This window comes from Ambystoma mexicanum, chromosome 1p (genome assembly GCF_040938575.1).
Source record: "Ambystoma mexicanum isolate Mex_15411 chromosome 1p, UKY_AmexF1_1, whole genome shotgun sequence".
NCBI lineage: Eukaryota > Metazoa > Chordata > Amphibia > Caudata > Ambystomatidae > Ambystoma > Ambystoma mexicanum.
The window spans coordinates 1,190,335,003-1,190,347,150 of NC_090921.1; the positions used below are offsets into that span (position 1 = coordinate 1,190,335,003).

Genomic DNA, 12,148 nt, shown 5'->3' on the forward strand with positions numbered 1-12,148 from the left:
GTCACAACACCAGCAGGGTGTTTACAACTCCAATTAAGTCATTAACTCTCAGTAGACTGCTTTCAAAAACCCTGACAGCCAGTTTGAGTGCAATATCTGATGCTAAAGCTTGATTAAAGCGAGCTCAAAGAGTTCCCATGAGGAGGAAGTTTGGGCAGAGAGATGCAGGAATGGGTGGGAATGGCCATAGGAATTGTTTGTTTGTTTGTTTGTTTGTTTTATTAATTTGTAATGCACGCCAGACCCAAGGGTATCAGGGTGCAGGAGCAACAAGGTTATTCTCAGCTTGATTACAGTGCTGTACAGTAATTTACAGGTGTGTACATGGGTCAGCATGTCAATGGGTGGGCTCATAACGAAACAACAGCTATAGAGTTTGTGTCCCTCCTCACATGTCATTCCGCTGTGTCCCATCTCATATGCCATTCCTCCCTATCTGTACTGTATTGCAATAGTTTAGGCCTATAGGTGTTGCAAGCGATACCTAATAGCCCAAACTAAAAAGATGGAGTAGGGAGTTGAAGTCTTGTTGTGGTAACAGGTCAAAAGGCTTTGACAAAACATAGTAGAAGGACTAGGCAAGGTCTGTTTTTTTCTATGTTACCGTGAGTACAGCAGTAGAAAGAGTGCCTCGGTAGACAGAGACTATTCAAGAAAGGACTGTGATGAGGAAGACGTACAAGGCGTAATGATGCTCTAGTGCGATTTGAGGCTACAATGAGTTTTACAGCCACAAGCCATAAAAATGACTAGTGAGGCTAGCAAATGTACGTCAACATAACAAAATCATGTGTGTAGTAATTGAAAGGGACTGCACATGTTTTATTATACATTGTCACTTTCCATGCAAGTGCTCCAAGAGGGGGTTCACCAGAATGTCGTATTATATGAGTCAATTTGAGGTTTGCAATAATAGTTGTGGTTCACAGAACTCCCCCCAACAGATTCAAATAGCCACCATAGGCTGGAACGCAGGCTTTAAGGACTGAGTGTCCTTCTGCCTCACTCATTGTAAAGAATCACCTATGAGTCCTCCCTTTTACTACACCACAATGCGAAAGCGGAACAACCTAATTGACAAGTCGTCCATTTAGTTCAGAGTTAAACCATGATGTGAGAAACCTGAACTTACATGATTGTCTTTATCTTTGTCAAACTGTGAAGAAGAGACACAAAGGGGCTGGATTTGCACGATGAGGTGATGGGTAGGTTTAACTACCATTCAAGTACTATTACAAATGGGGTAACAATAGCTCCTGCTTTTACAGAGCTTAGGCGCTAGAGGAGTGTGGCAAGAAGAGCTATAAAGGGACAGACGAGGCCATGAATTCCTGTATGTGCTATACAGCTCAGAGATGCAAACAACGGTTGTATACTGGGATTTGAATTAGGACCCTCTTGCTCATAAACTGTGCACTGAGGGCACATACTCTGTGCATTCACATTTTTTCTTCTCACTTTATTAAAATACTTCAAATCACATTTCCCTCAAAGAGACCTAACAATTTCCCATTGAGGATTATATGGTGTACTCATCACACTCCCCTCCCTCTAACAATATCATACCCATGTAAAGGGGGAACATTTGAGGGAAAACATAAAGTACCAGAATATTGAATTAGAAACAATGACAAATGTTTGAGGAGGTGTGGGGGTCATTCTCTTCTAAACTAAAAATAAGTGAAATCAGCCCTGAAGAAAATTATTAAAACTGATTTTTATGCAAGCCTGCGCTGTGGGCAATTTGCCTGGGATGAAAGAAGAATAACAATACCAAGAGCACAGTATAGACACACTAAATGCTCGTTATAGTGGAGGGAAGGGTACAAAAAGCAAACTGGGGAAGGGAAAATGTGGTTGTGGGAATATAAGGTTCTAAGGGGAGATCTGTGAACTAAATATGAAAACAATCGGTTTGGGTTTTTGTGTAGGCATGGTAAAGGCATTTGCCAGGCACTGCCACAACGTTAGTAACTGGCCATCAGTTGGCAACAGCTGGACAATGGTGTGATTCAAGAGCATATGATAGCGCATGATAACTGTGGCTGTCAAATTCCTATCTAATACCTATGCACAAGCCAACACTATTGGCGTTGTCACTCCTTTTTTTAACATGACATCAGTTCAAGGTCAAATATAAGCACAGTGGTTGAAGGCACACCTAGTTGCGACATTTGATTAGACTAGTAGCAAACTTTCAGCTGCATTGAAGCCATTTGAGACAGCTAAAAATCAACACTGAGCATTTTGATGTTACTGCTTGATGAAAATAGCTAAAAGGGATCACAAGAGAATGTGTTATAGGCAGGGAGGGCCAGGTAGTGGGTGGGAATGGCCGTATGGATTAGCATGGCCATTATAAATCAATGATACTAGCGCCTGGATGCCTCTGGGCTTGGTGCGCTTAACAAATGTCTAAATAAATAAATGAGTGGGTAAATAACCAAACAATATCCACAAGCTGCATGTCCTCCTCACATGTCATCTCCTTGCAGCTGTAATCCAATGCAAAAGATTTGGTTTAATGGTGGCAATTACGCACTACCTAATGGATCAAACTAAATAATCACACCCTTACACTAAACAATGCGTGAGAGATCAATGAAAAAAGATTGAAATTTGCAAAGTCAGCGTTTTTAGATAGAGGCTAGCTGTTCCCGGCATAACATAAGCCATTCTAGCATATCTTAAAGGTCAATATCATTCAGTAATTCATAGGGTCACTTCTGCCCCCCTTCTTAAATATCATAATTACTACTGATCGCTTTCAGGAAGGGGGCGTAGATCCCTGTGACTATTAATGGTCATTGAAAAAGCTAAATGTATCAGATGGAATGAGAGGAATGTGCATTATAAGAACAGTATCTAAGTTCCATCAATCACACAGGCCTCTATTATATGTCTTTGTAAATGCATAATTGTCAACGTTATTCCATTGCAAAGTCCCTGTGATGGCATAAGATTGTGTAGTATCCTTATTGCAGCACCTACTTCCAGTTTTAGCTAGTGAGGAGGCGTCATCCTACAGCATTTTGCTCTTTAGATACTAAAACGCTGAGCTGTAATTAACTGATCATTTACATTGGAACTGCGGTGTCCTGTGTGACGAGAAGTGGGGGTGGCAAGAAGTAACTTCTGAATGTTTGAGATAGTGGAATGTGAAGGTGACCACCTAGAACCGTGCTCGTTCTGTTTGTTGAAATGGTACCTGTTGTTGAAGTGGGTGCACTTTGCCATTTGGACAGCAGAGGGCAACCTAACACTGATAAATTGCATGTGTATGTTGAAATTACAGCTGTTTTTGAGGTGGGTGCACTTTGCCATTTGGACAGCAGGGGGCAACCTAACACTGAGAAATTGTATCAGCTGAGTACAGAAACATACAAAGTGTTTTATATATATAGAGATTTTAGCAAGCAAACTTTAAATCACCTCGAGTCACACTGTCTCGTCCATTGGATTTTGCTTCATTAGCCTTGCTAGTTAAAGACAAAGGAGCGCAATTGCTCAGATTCTCACCTTCCTAAATTTAGGATAGGCAAATAGGAGCTTTAGTGCAGTCGAAATATGCATATTCTAAAAAGGCAAATGGGGCATGTGTTACCAATGGTTGCTGTCGGTGAGGGCTCTTCTGATGAATTTGTGCTCCTTTCCTGCTCTGAAGGTTCTGTTGCAGCCACTGTTTGGTCTCCAGCTCCAGTTGTGTTAGAAAGGCTGGTGCCTTCTGTTTTATTTTCTCTTGTTAAGTTGTTATCCATCTCTGTAACCTCAGATCCTTCTAATTCTCCTGCAATTAAATGTATACATTATGCAAACAATACCAGCCTGGGAAAGAAATGCTGAAAATGAACAAAGAATTGTGAAGAGAAAGATTGCAAGAACCATCTTGAGCACTAGTTACATGCCTATTACAATACTGCAAGTATTACATGATCTTAGGTCAAGTAATCTGTATATTCATGCAAAACTCAAAGCATATTTAAATCAAATAAAGTATAAACATTTCTTATCGCAATGATAGCAATTCAAGATATGCTGTTTTGAAGCTTGCACAATATAGTTCAACTAAGAGGGAGAGCCTGCCAAACCTGTAGGCAATAATATGAGAAAATAACTTAAACATTCTGTCATTTACATGCATCAATTATCGTTTGGAGGTGCATATATCAAGGATTAGTTCCAAAAATAAAAGAAGGCATAGTTCGAGAAAAATAATGAATAGAAAGATGATAATATAAAATGGAGTGTTGTTACAATAATTATAGTGATTAATTAGTCACACAGATGGAATTAAGTGGAATATCACTTGAAACTAAACATTTCCCAAAGGTATAATACCAGACAATTCCCAAAAGCATAGGATAAGCAAATTCAGAGATCACTTGAAACAAATCAATTCTAAAAAATATATTACAAGCAGATTCCTAAAACATAAGATAAATCAACACATGGTCCGTGTTTCACACTACAGGCGAATGAAACAGGAGATCAATATAAATGAATATATTTTAAAAAACAGAACGAGAGACATGCAAGAGAAACAAAAAGAGGAAAGATCATTGTAATCATTCATTCATTGATTTTTCATAATGCACAAATGCTCTTATCTGCATATTTTCTTATTGATTTGTAACCCAGAATTAAATTCTGATGATCCATACTGAATTTTGGTCAATTATAAATAATGAATTCAAAAGTAAATAAGGACTTGATCTCCCATATTTCCATTCATAATCCAAAAAATAATAATTATAGTATGAATCACTCTGGTGCAGCATATATAAAGGAATCATCTAACAGTATAATGATAAATCCATATCTTTGTAAAAGACGCATTTTAATTATTTAATCTTTTATAATGCACTTAATACCGGAGACCAGTCTCTAAGAGTGGGACCAGGATTTAAACCTGTGTTGCTCTGTGTTGTCTTGCTTCTAAGAAGAACACGTTGCCCCTGAGCTATCCTCCTACCCTTGTTAGCCCATAATTCTAATGAAAAGTATGATTATTAGTTATATTTGCTTGCCATATTATTTCAATTGCTCCCCAAATTTGGGTGTTTTCTAAGAGTGATAGTATGCTCTTAATTAGTCAGACATGATCGAACCTACAGTTAAATGAAACTCAATTAATACCCCTACATTTTATGATTTAAAAGCAATGCAGGCTAAAGGGTTTTTCAGCTTGGTGAGCAGTGACTTGTACATGACACAGCCTGGTGTGTGTTACCCGTATGGCTGGGGCGTACCCACAACAAACATGTTGGGTCCAACCCAGGAAGCTTCCCTTTGTCCCACCTTCCTCCAGTGAACAGGAACCCTACCTGCGAAGTGCTCTGCTTCAAACGCAGCCCTGTCATTACAATGGTCATCTTCACACCAGGGTGCGGATTACTGAAGTCCTTTTGAAGTACGCAGTCAGAAAAAGAGGGTGGAATTAGAGTAGCCCAGAGGAGAGGATCAGTCCACAGAAGGGTCTCACCATCTTGGATTTTGCAAGGGCTCCCAAACTTCGTGTTTATCTTCCCTTTTCCTGCAAACAAGGCCCTCTGGCTACAGCATTAGCAGGCAAATGGCACTTGTTACATCAGCGAAAATGTTCCATCAACAAAAAGCTTGTTCTAGACCAGTACACTGCAGCAGTTTGTATATATAAGCGTGGAGATTGCTTCTGTATCAGCTCACACCCTCCTAAAGAGTATAGCCTGCCTGAGGCCCATTTAACCAAAAGCATAGAAGGAGGTATGCCTGTCGGACTGTGCCTGTTTCACCTTTATGATTGCGATCACTACTGGTTTAGTAGTAGTGTGGGGGCTTCAACCACTACTCATCCCTGTACTCCTGCAAAGCAGTAGTTACTTCTTCATACTGGTGGGCAGCGGTTGGATCTGATACCACTTCGCCTACAGCTTAGTCAGCAAAAATAAATAACTGTGCAGCCAATGTTACAAACACTGCCAGGTATGTATTGATTTTTGCAAAATGGAACTTAACATGGACTAAGGCAAGGGTCTGAAGTCTGGCGTCCATTGTGAGCTATATCAGAAAATGGAACTCCCCCATGGCAGCAAGATTAGCAAACCTAAAATGTTAAAAAGCCTCCAAACCTTTGAGGAAGCTAGGGGGTCAGAGGACGCTCAGGGGACAAGTGGAGATACTGGGCGCCCAAGCCAGATGCCTTTTCTTGTGAAAGGCATGGAAATGAATGGCGGCAGTGTTAGTAGACCCTGCCATTCGTCCTAAAGAGAGGGCAGTGTGGGTTCCCAGTGATCCAGTGTCTCATTCAAATCCTGGGTGATAATTAGGTCCCAGGTCTCAGCCAGGTGCCAGTGTAGTCTCTCAGGGGTAGAGTTGGCTATGAGAAAACCCCTTCTAGAAGAAAAGGTTGTGGCCCTAGCAGAGAATAGGCAAAGGGAGGAGAGGCGGAAACAGAAGTATGGAGCGATATTGCTCAAGTTAGAACATGAGGAACAGAGGCAGGCCTGCAAACAGACCTTTAGTGGGGAAGGATGTATTTCCAGTGTTGGCACCAGGGGAGAGCAATCAATAAACATATAAGCACCAACGAAATAAAGTAGGTGGTTTAAAGTGTGAATATTTTGTTACAACTTAGTCCAACTGTCTTGAGAAATGGCCTACACTTGATGGAGATAACTGAAATTGTGAGGTGCATTCACGTGGAAATTATACCTTTGCTTTTCTTATCACACTTACTTAGGGGATATATTGGCCCCCCTGTATCCCACAGGGCACCTCAGTGTCTAGTTTCTTTGTTTTCAGATGGGCATTTAAAAGGGATTCCAGGGGCCTGTATGGGGCTGATGGGGCAACATGCTGGGGGATGAAGGAAGGCGTGGCGGCGCAAAGTGAGAAGAAGCTTATTCACGCTCTACTCTCAAGGTCGTCAAAAGAAGTCATGCAGGGCAGCTGCTACCTGTGTGGCCTCCATCCGAACAGGGCCCTGGGCGACCACATACAATGCTCATGCCTAGGGTCACTGCTGATGACTACCTCTTTAACTAAATAGGTGGCAGATAAACATTTGGCTGGGAACGTCTACATTGTAACCCACTTGACCAATCATAAATATACGTCAGTTGGTTGCCTACCTTTCGTGGTCAGTTCATTACCTCGCACCAGTGACACAAGCAGAGCAGGGAGAAGGAGCCTGGATACGAACATCTGTGAAGCAAAAACAAATGTCAACTTGTAAAATATGTATTATTATTATATTGATCTATCTATGAGCAAGATGTCATCGCATAACTACAATATAATTGCTAAGTGCCTATTGTTCATTCCTTTCAAACTTTGGGCTAGTTCTCCCACTAAATTACTCTTGCTAATTCAACAATACTCTTTCAAGTGCCAAGAGATAAATCAGAGTGTGATCCGTCTATGATGTGGACTAAACAATTGGGAAACAAATGGAAAGTGTCAGAAATGGAAAACATGGAAATAGAAAACATTTCCTTTTCTACTGTACTTCCAGTGGGGCTAGGGGAGTGGCCTGATCAATGAGGCCAGGCCTGAGGGATTGGGTTAGGGGAGGAATAATGACAGTTATGTTACAGGGTTGTAAAACTTAAACATCAAAGGCAAGTTCAATAATAATACTCTGTTTTATAGTGATAGCTTTATAAGTACACAAATCACAAATTAAAGCAACCTGACAATATATATTAATTAATATAGCAAAGGGCTTTGCAAAAAGAATGTGATTGTAGATTTATGTTTGCCATCCTGTGTGGAAGTCTAAACGTACCTGGATGAAAAGTAATGTGAGCTTAGGAAAAACCATCTCAGATGTACATTTGTACTTTCAAGGTGCAAAGACACACAGTGAAAGAAAATGCATAAGGTCAGCTCTGTGTAGTGATGTGTACACACAAAGCTGCTTGGCCTGAACACCTCCCATTTCTAATCACCCAAAAAGGAATATGCCACAGACAATAGTTATTCCCAATGTCCACTTCAATGTTGAATTTGCAGACGTCTTCCACTAATAGTTTTGTGTTTTAAATGCTCATCTGAAACAAAAAGAAAGTAAAAAAAAAATGCATATCTAGAGCTCAATGTGTGCCGCCGTGTTTCTTTCTTATGGCTTAAACTGCAAAGCCAAAAAAGAGTTGAGCACTTCTAATGTGGGATCAGAAATTAGTCTCCACGCATTTGAAACAGCTGATCCTGTGGCCTTAAAACACAGACCTCCATGATAGCATCCTGCTACAATTGCTTGCATACCTCAAATTTGATCGCAGTGAATGGATTTTGGTTTCTCCAGAACTTGGATCAGGATACGTTCTGCTGGATCACAGTCCCATGGAAATCTAGCCAAATTCCTGCACTACAAGTTGGGTAAAACTGATGTTTGTTGTGTTTAATTTACAGACACATGGTGTCAGGGATCAAGTCGAGGGTACACGTCGGCGAACGGAGTCCACCCACTTTTTTCAGAGGGTAGACTCAGCCCCCCCAGCTAAAATGATAAACATTGGAGGTCCTCTTTGAATTAAAGCCAACCACAGGATCGAACCACAGTCGTCAGGTTTACCGGCCGTACACTTCACCACTACACTATGGGCCTCATTACATGGAAGGCGGTAATGGTTAACGGCCACCGTTAATAGTAACGGTGACCGTTAACCATTAACGCCTTACTACGAGGTCCCTTAGCGGGTTGGTGCTTTAACGCCTGCTTTTTGCAGGCGTTAAAAACCAACCCGCTAAGGGACCTCAGAGCTAATTACGGCACCGCAAAATTGCGGTGCCGTAATTAGTGCCTTACCCATTCCCATAGAGCCCTATTGGGCAGAAATGGGAATGGGGAAGGGCAATGGCGGAAGGGGGATTTACCGCCCCACCAACCTTGGAATGGGGCGGTAAAACCCCTTTCCGCCAAGGCGGTGCCGGTATTTTACCGGCATGAGCCATGGCGCCATGGCTCACCGCCTTCCGTGTAATGAGGCCCTATATAACCTGATACAAAATAACAAACAATTAAAGCTGAAATGTACCATTTCGGTACTGCAAGTTCCAGGGAAAACATTTGAATTGGTTCTTGGAGTTTGAAACATGCACACCTTTTAACGTTTTCAAAAACACTATTAGAAGAAAATATTCTCTTGGTTTTGTGTGTGTATTGATTTTATGAAAGCAAATGCCATTTGTCCCGTGCAATTTGGGTGGTTATGCAAAGCCAATTGAATGAAATGTGCACATTGACTTTGATATGCTAATTTCTGATGACGTCACATCCCATTGCCATTGTTGATGAGTCCCCCCACTTTTATTTTTAGGACTTGACCCCTACATGGTGTATTCCTTACTTAGTAATACTCATCTTATCAAATATAGAAAGTTGACTGGATAACCAGACCCTGCTATGTCTCTAAACTGCGATCTGCAGATTGCGTAGTTATATATACTACATGTTGAAATGTATACATTGGGCCTCATTATGAGTCCGTCGGTAACCGAGCCGGAAAAACCTCAGGTTATCATCGGACTCGTATTACCATTCCGCCTCCGTGATTCCCGGAATTACCAGGGCATTACGACCCCAGTGACCCGGGAATTCCAGAGTCGGAATTGTGTAAGTCCCCATTCCCATGGAGCCCCATAGGACTCCATGGGGATGGGGACCATGGAAACACTGGTTCGTCTATGACAGAGCTGGTGTTTCCATGTCCGCCTGCAGGCGGGTGGTGTTAAACCCGCCAGGTCAGACCTGGCGGGAGTGACACCTCCCGCCTGCAGGTCTCTTAATCAGCCAGTCCAGAGAGAACGGTGGTGGCGGTTTTACCACCACCGTTCTTTCCGGAGCGGCAGGGTCGTAATGAGGCCCATTTTCTATTGAGGTGTTTATATACTGTGTACTGAAAAGTGTGTACATTGCATGGTGAAATTGCTTGCACGTGAAAAATGTTTCTTATATACACATACTACTGAAAATGTCACATGATTTACAGTTCTGTCCACTGGAGCAAGTGACTTATTTTTTTAATGTTAGTTTCACTTTGCAGGGGGTTTTCAGCAAAAAAGCTCTGGGGTATTCAGACAGAACAGATTCACAGAAAGACATCATCTGCCTGCCAGGTTGTTGGATGCTCGGCCCTTGGCTACACTGCGGTGGCTTGTGGCTACCTGGCTATTACTGCTGTGGCTTTTGGGGGCAAAGGAAATCTGTGTTTTTTGCCAGCACAGCAGTCTCTAACTGTGTCATTATTGATAGGCAGGAATGTGGTCCTTTTAGATCTGTTTTTTCAACGCAAGGAGCGCTTGTTTTTTGAGTCATTGTAACTTGCTGATTTTCAGGAGACAGCGGTTTGCACAGTACAGTCAAAGCATGACTAGGCCTCTTTGGACCCTAGGTTAAGTATCTTTCATATGCATATGACGTTTCTTATGACCCGCTGCTGAAATAGATTTATCTAAAACGTTAAAAAAGATTTGTTGCAAAGCTATGGCAAATGCATAACTCCAAATAAATACATAATTATGGATTCATTTCTTTAGTCTGGTTTGAGAACTAACCGTTCCCTGTCGTGAAAGAGCTGTTTCGGCCAATTTTAGAAACCCTTTGCTGCAGCTGAGTGCAGGTTGGACTTACTGGCGATGCCTTCCTCATGAGCACACCTATCCAGTCCCTATATCACAGAGATGCAGCTAAGGTTTGGAACGATGAGTAGGTTTGCAGACCACAGTCACATAAAGAATCACATTCAGCAATCAGAAGAACCTTGCTCCTATGCAAGTGTAGCACCTCCATCAGTAAAGATTGTTGGTCAAAAGGAGAGAGGGGAGATGGAGAAAACGAGAGGTCCTGGAATGATGATGATAAGGAAAACTGAAAACTTAAGAAGAAACTAGAAGGGTAAGAGGAGAAAGAAGATGGATGAGTGGAAGAAAGAGAGTGATAAAGAAGAGATGTGTTGTGAGGAGAAACAGGAGCAATACAATGTAGAAATGGTGAGAAATTGTAGATTGTTGAAGAAGACAAGTGAGTTGGGACGGAAGTGAGATCAAGGGTTAAAACAGGAGAGAGGTGTTGGGATGAACATCCAACATCCCACACGTGTGAAAAAATATAAACTAAGAAAACAAACAAAACACAAGTTTGAAGCCACACCGATAAGCAGAGGCCCAAACACCAGGTCTGATACACTGACATTTCCACCATATCCCTTTAATGAGAGGTAAACAGTAGAGAACAAGACACATAGATATGCACTTAGAGTTCAGCTGTGTAGAAAAATAGTAGAAACATCTAGCCAGTAAGCACACATTAAGAATCAATGCAGTACAAACACACACACGTAAGAGAGTAGTCCACAAAAGATAGGGAGCATTTTAGGCATCAGAATTGGCATTTAATAGGTGCAGCAAGCGGTAGCAGATGCAGAAAACAATATAAGCATAACTAATATCCTTCAGGTGTGAACATATGGAGTAGGCCTCAAGACAGAGGTAGTTCATAGGCCATTTAGATTTTAGTAGGCCTCAGAATCTTGTGGATTATTCCACACAGTAAAATGTATTCAATTAATTTCAGTTCATACACAAGGAAAGCTCTGACAAGGTTAGCAGCCTTGAACATGTTTAAAGTCCCGCTGTGATTGGTCAGGATTGTGAGGAGAAATTCTTTCTCATGCACAGAACAAGGAATCATGACTGAATCAGATGTTGCAACTATGAGGGGAAGCTGTAATAAACCGTGCAGGGATTGCTTACGGATAGAATGGTGCTGCAAGGTCCCACACATTTAACAAATACAATCACCTATAGTGCAATGAAAACTGACCAATCAGTGATTATGAACATTATTATGAAACAATAATTGAAACGTCACTCCTCTATGCACTATTTAAGAAGCCATTTTTATGATGTATCTTGAATGACTTGTGGATTGATCCCAGCTGCGGTTGTATGTATAAAAACCTTTCGTTTTTCTTGCTCCCATGCACTTGTATTGCTCACTGAATAACTTTTATTATTGCTGATTTTTGGGCCGTACCACAGATTTGGTGTCCCAACCGCAGGGATTCCAGGATTTTTCCTGGTGGCCTGGAAGCTTCTCTGCTGCATTCCCTGGGTACATGGCGTCTGCCTGCAGGGAGCAGAAACTGTGCAGACCAAGAGGAGGCTA

General features: G+C 41.6%; 1 protein-coding gene across 2 annotated transcripts in view; it reads right to left on the bottom strand.

The window, feature by feature from the left end:
* LOC138451357 (FXYD domain-containing ion transport regulator 5-like) overlaps positions 1-12,148 on the bottom strand; it is a 446,204-nt gene that overhangs the window by 229,693 nt on the left and 204,363 nt on the right. For both annotated transcript variants that reach the window (XM_069604907.1, XM_069604906.1), the window contains exons 2-3: positions 7,110-7,182; positions 3,605-3,787 (exon numbers count right to left, since the gene is read on the bottom strand). In XM_069604907.1, the coding sequence (XP_069461008.1) occupies positions 3,605-3,787; positions 7,110-7,182 (256 nt within the window). The remainder of the gene's footprint in view (positions 1-3,604; positions 3,788-7,109; positions 7,183-12,148) is intronic.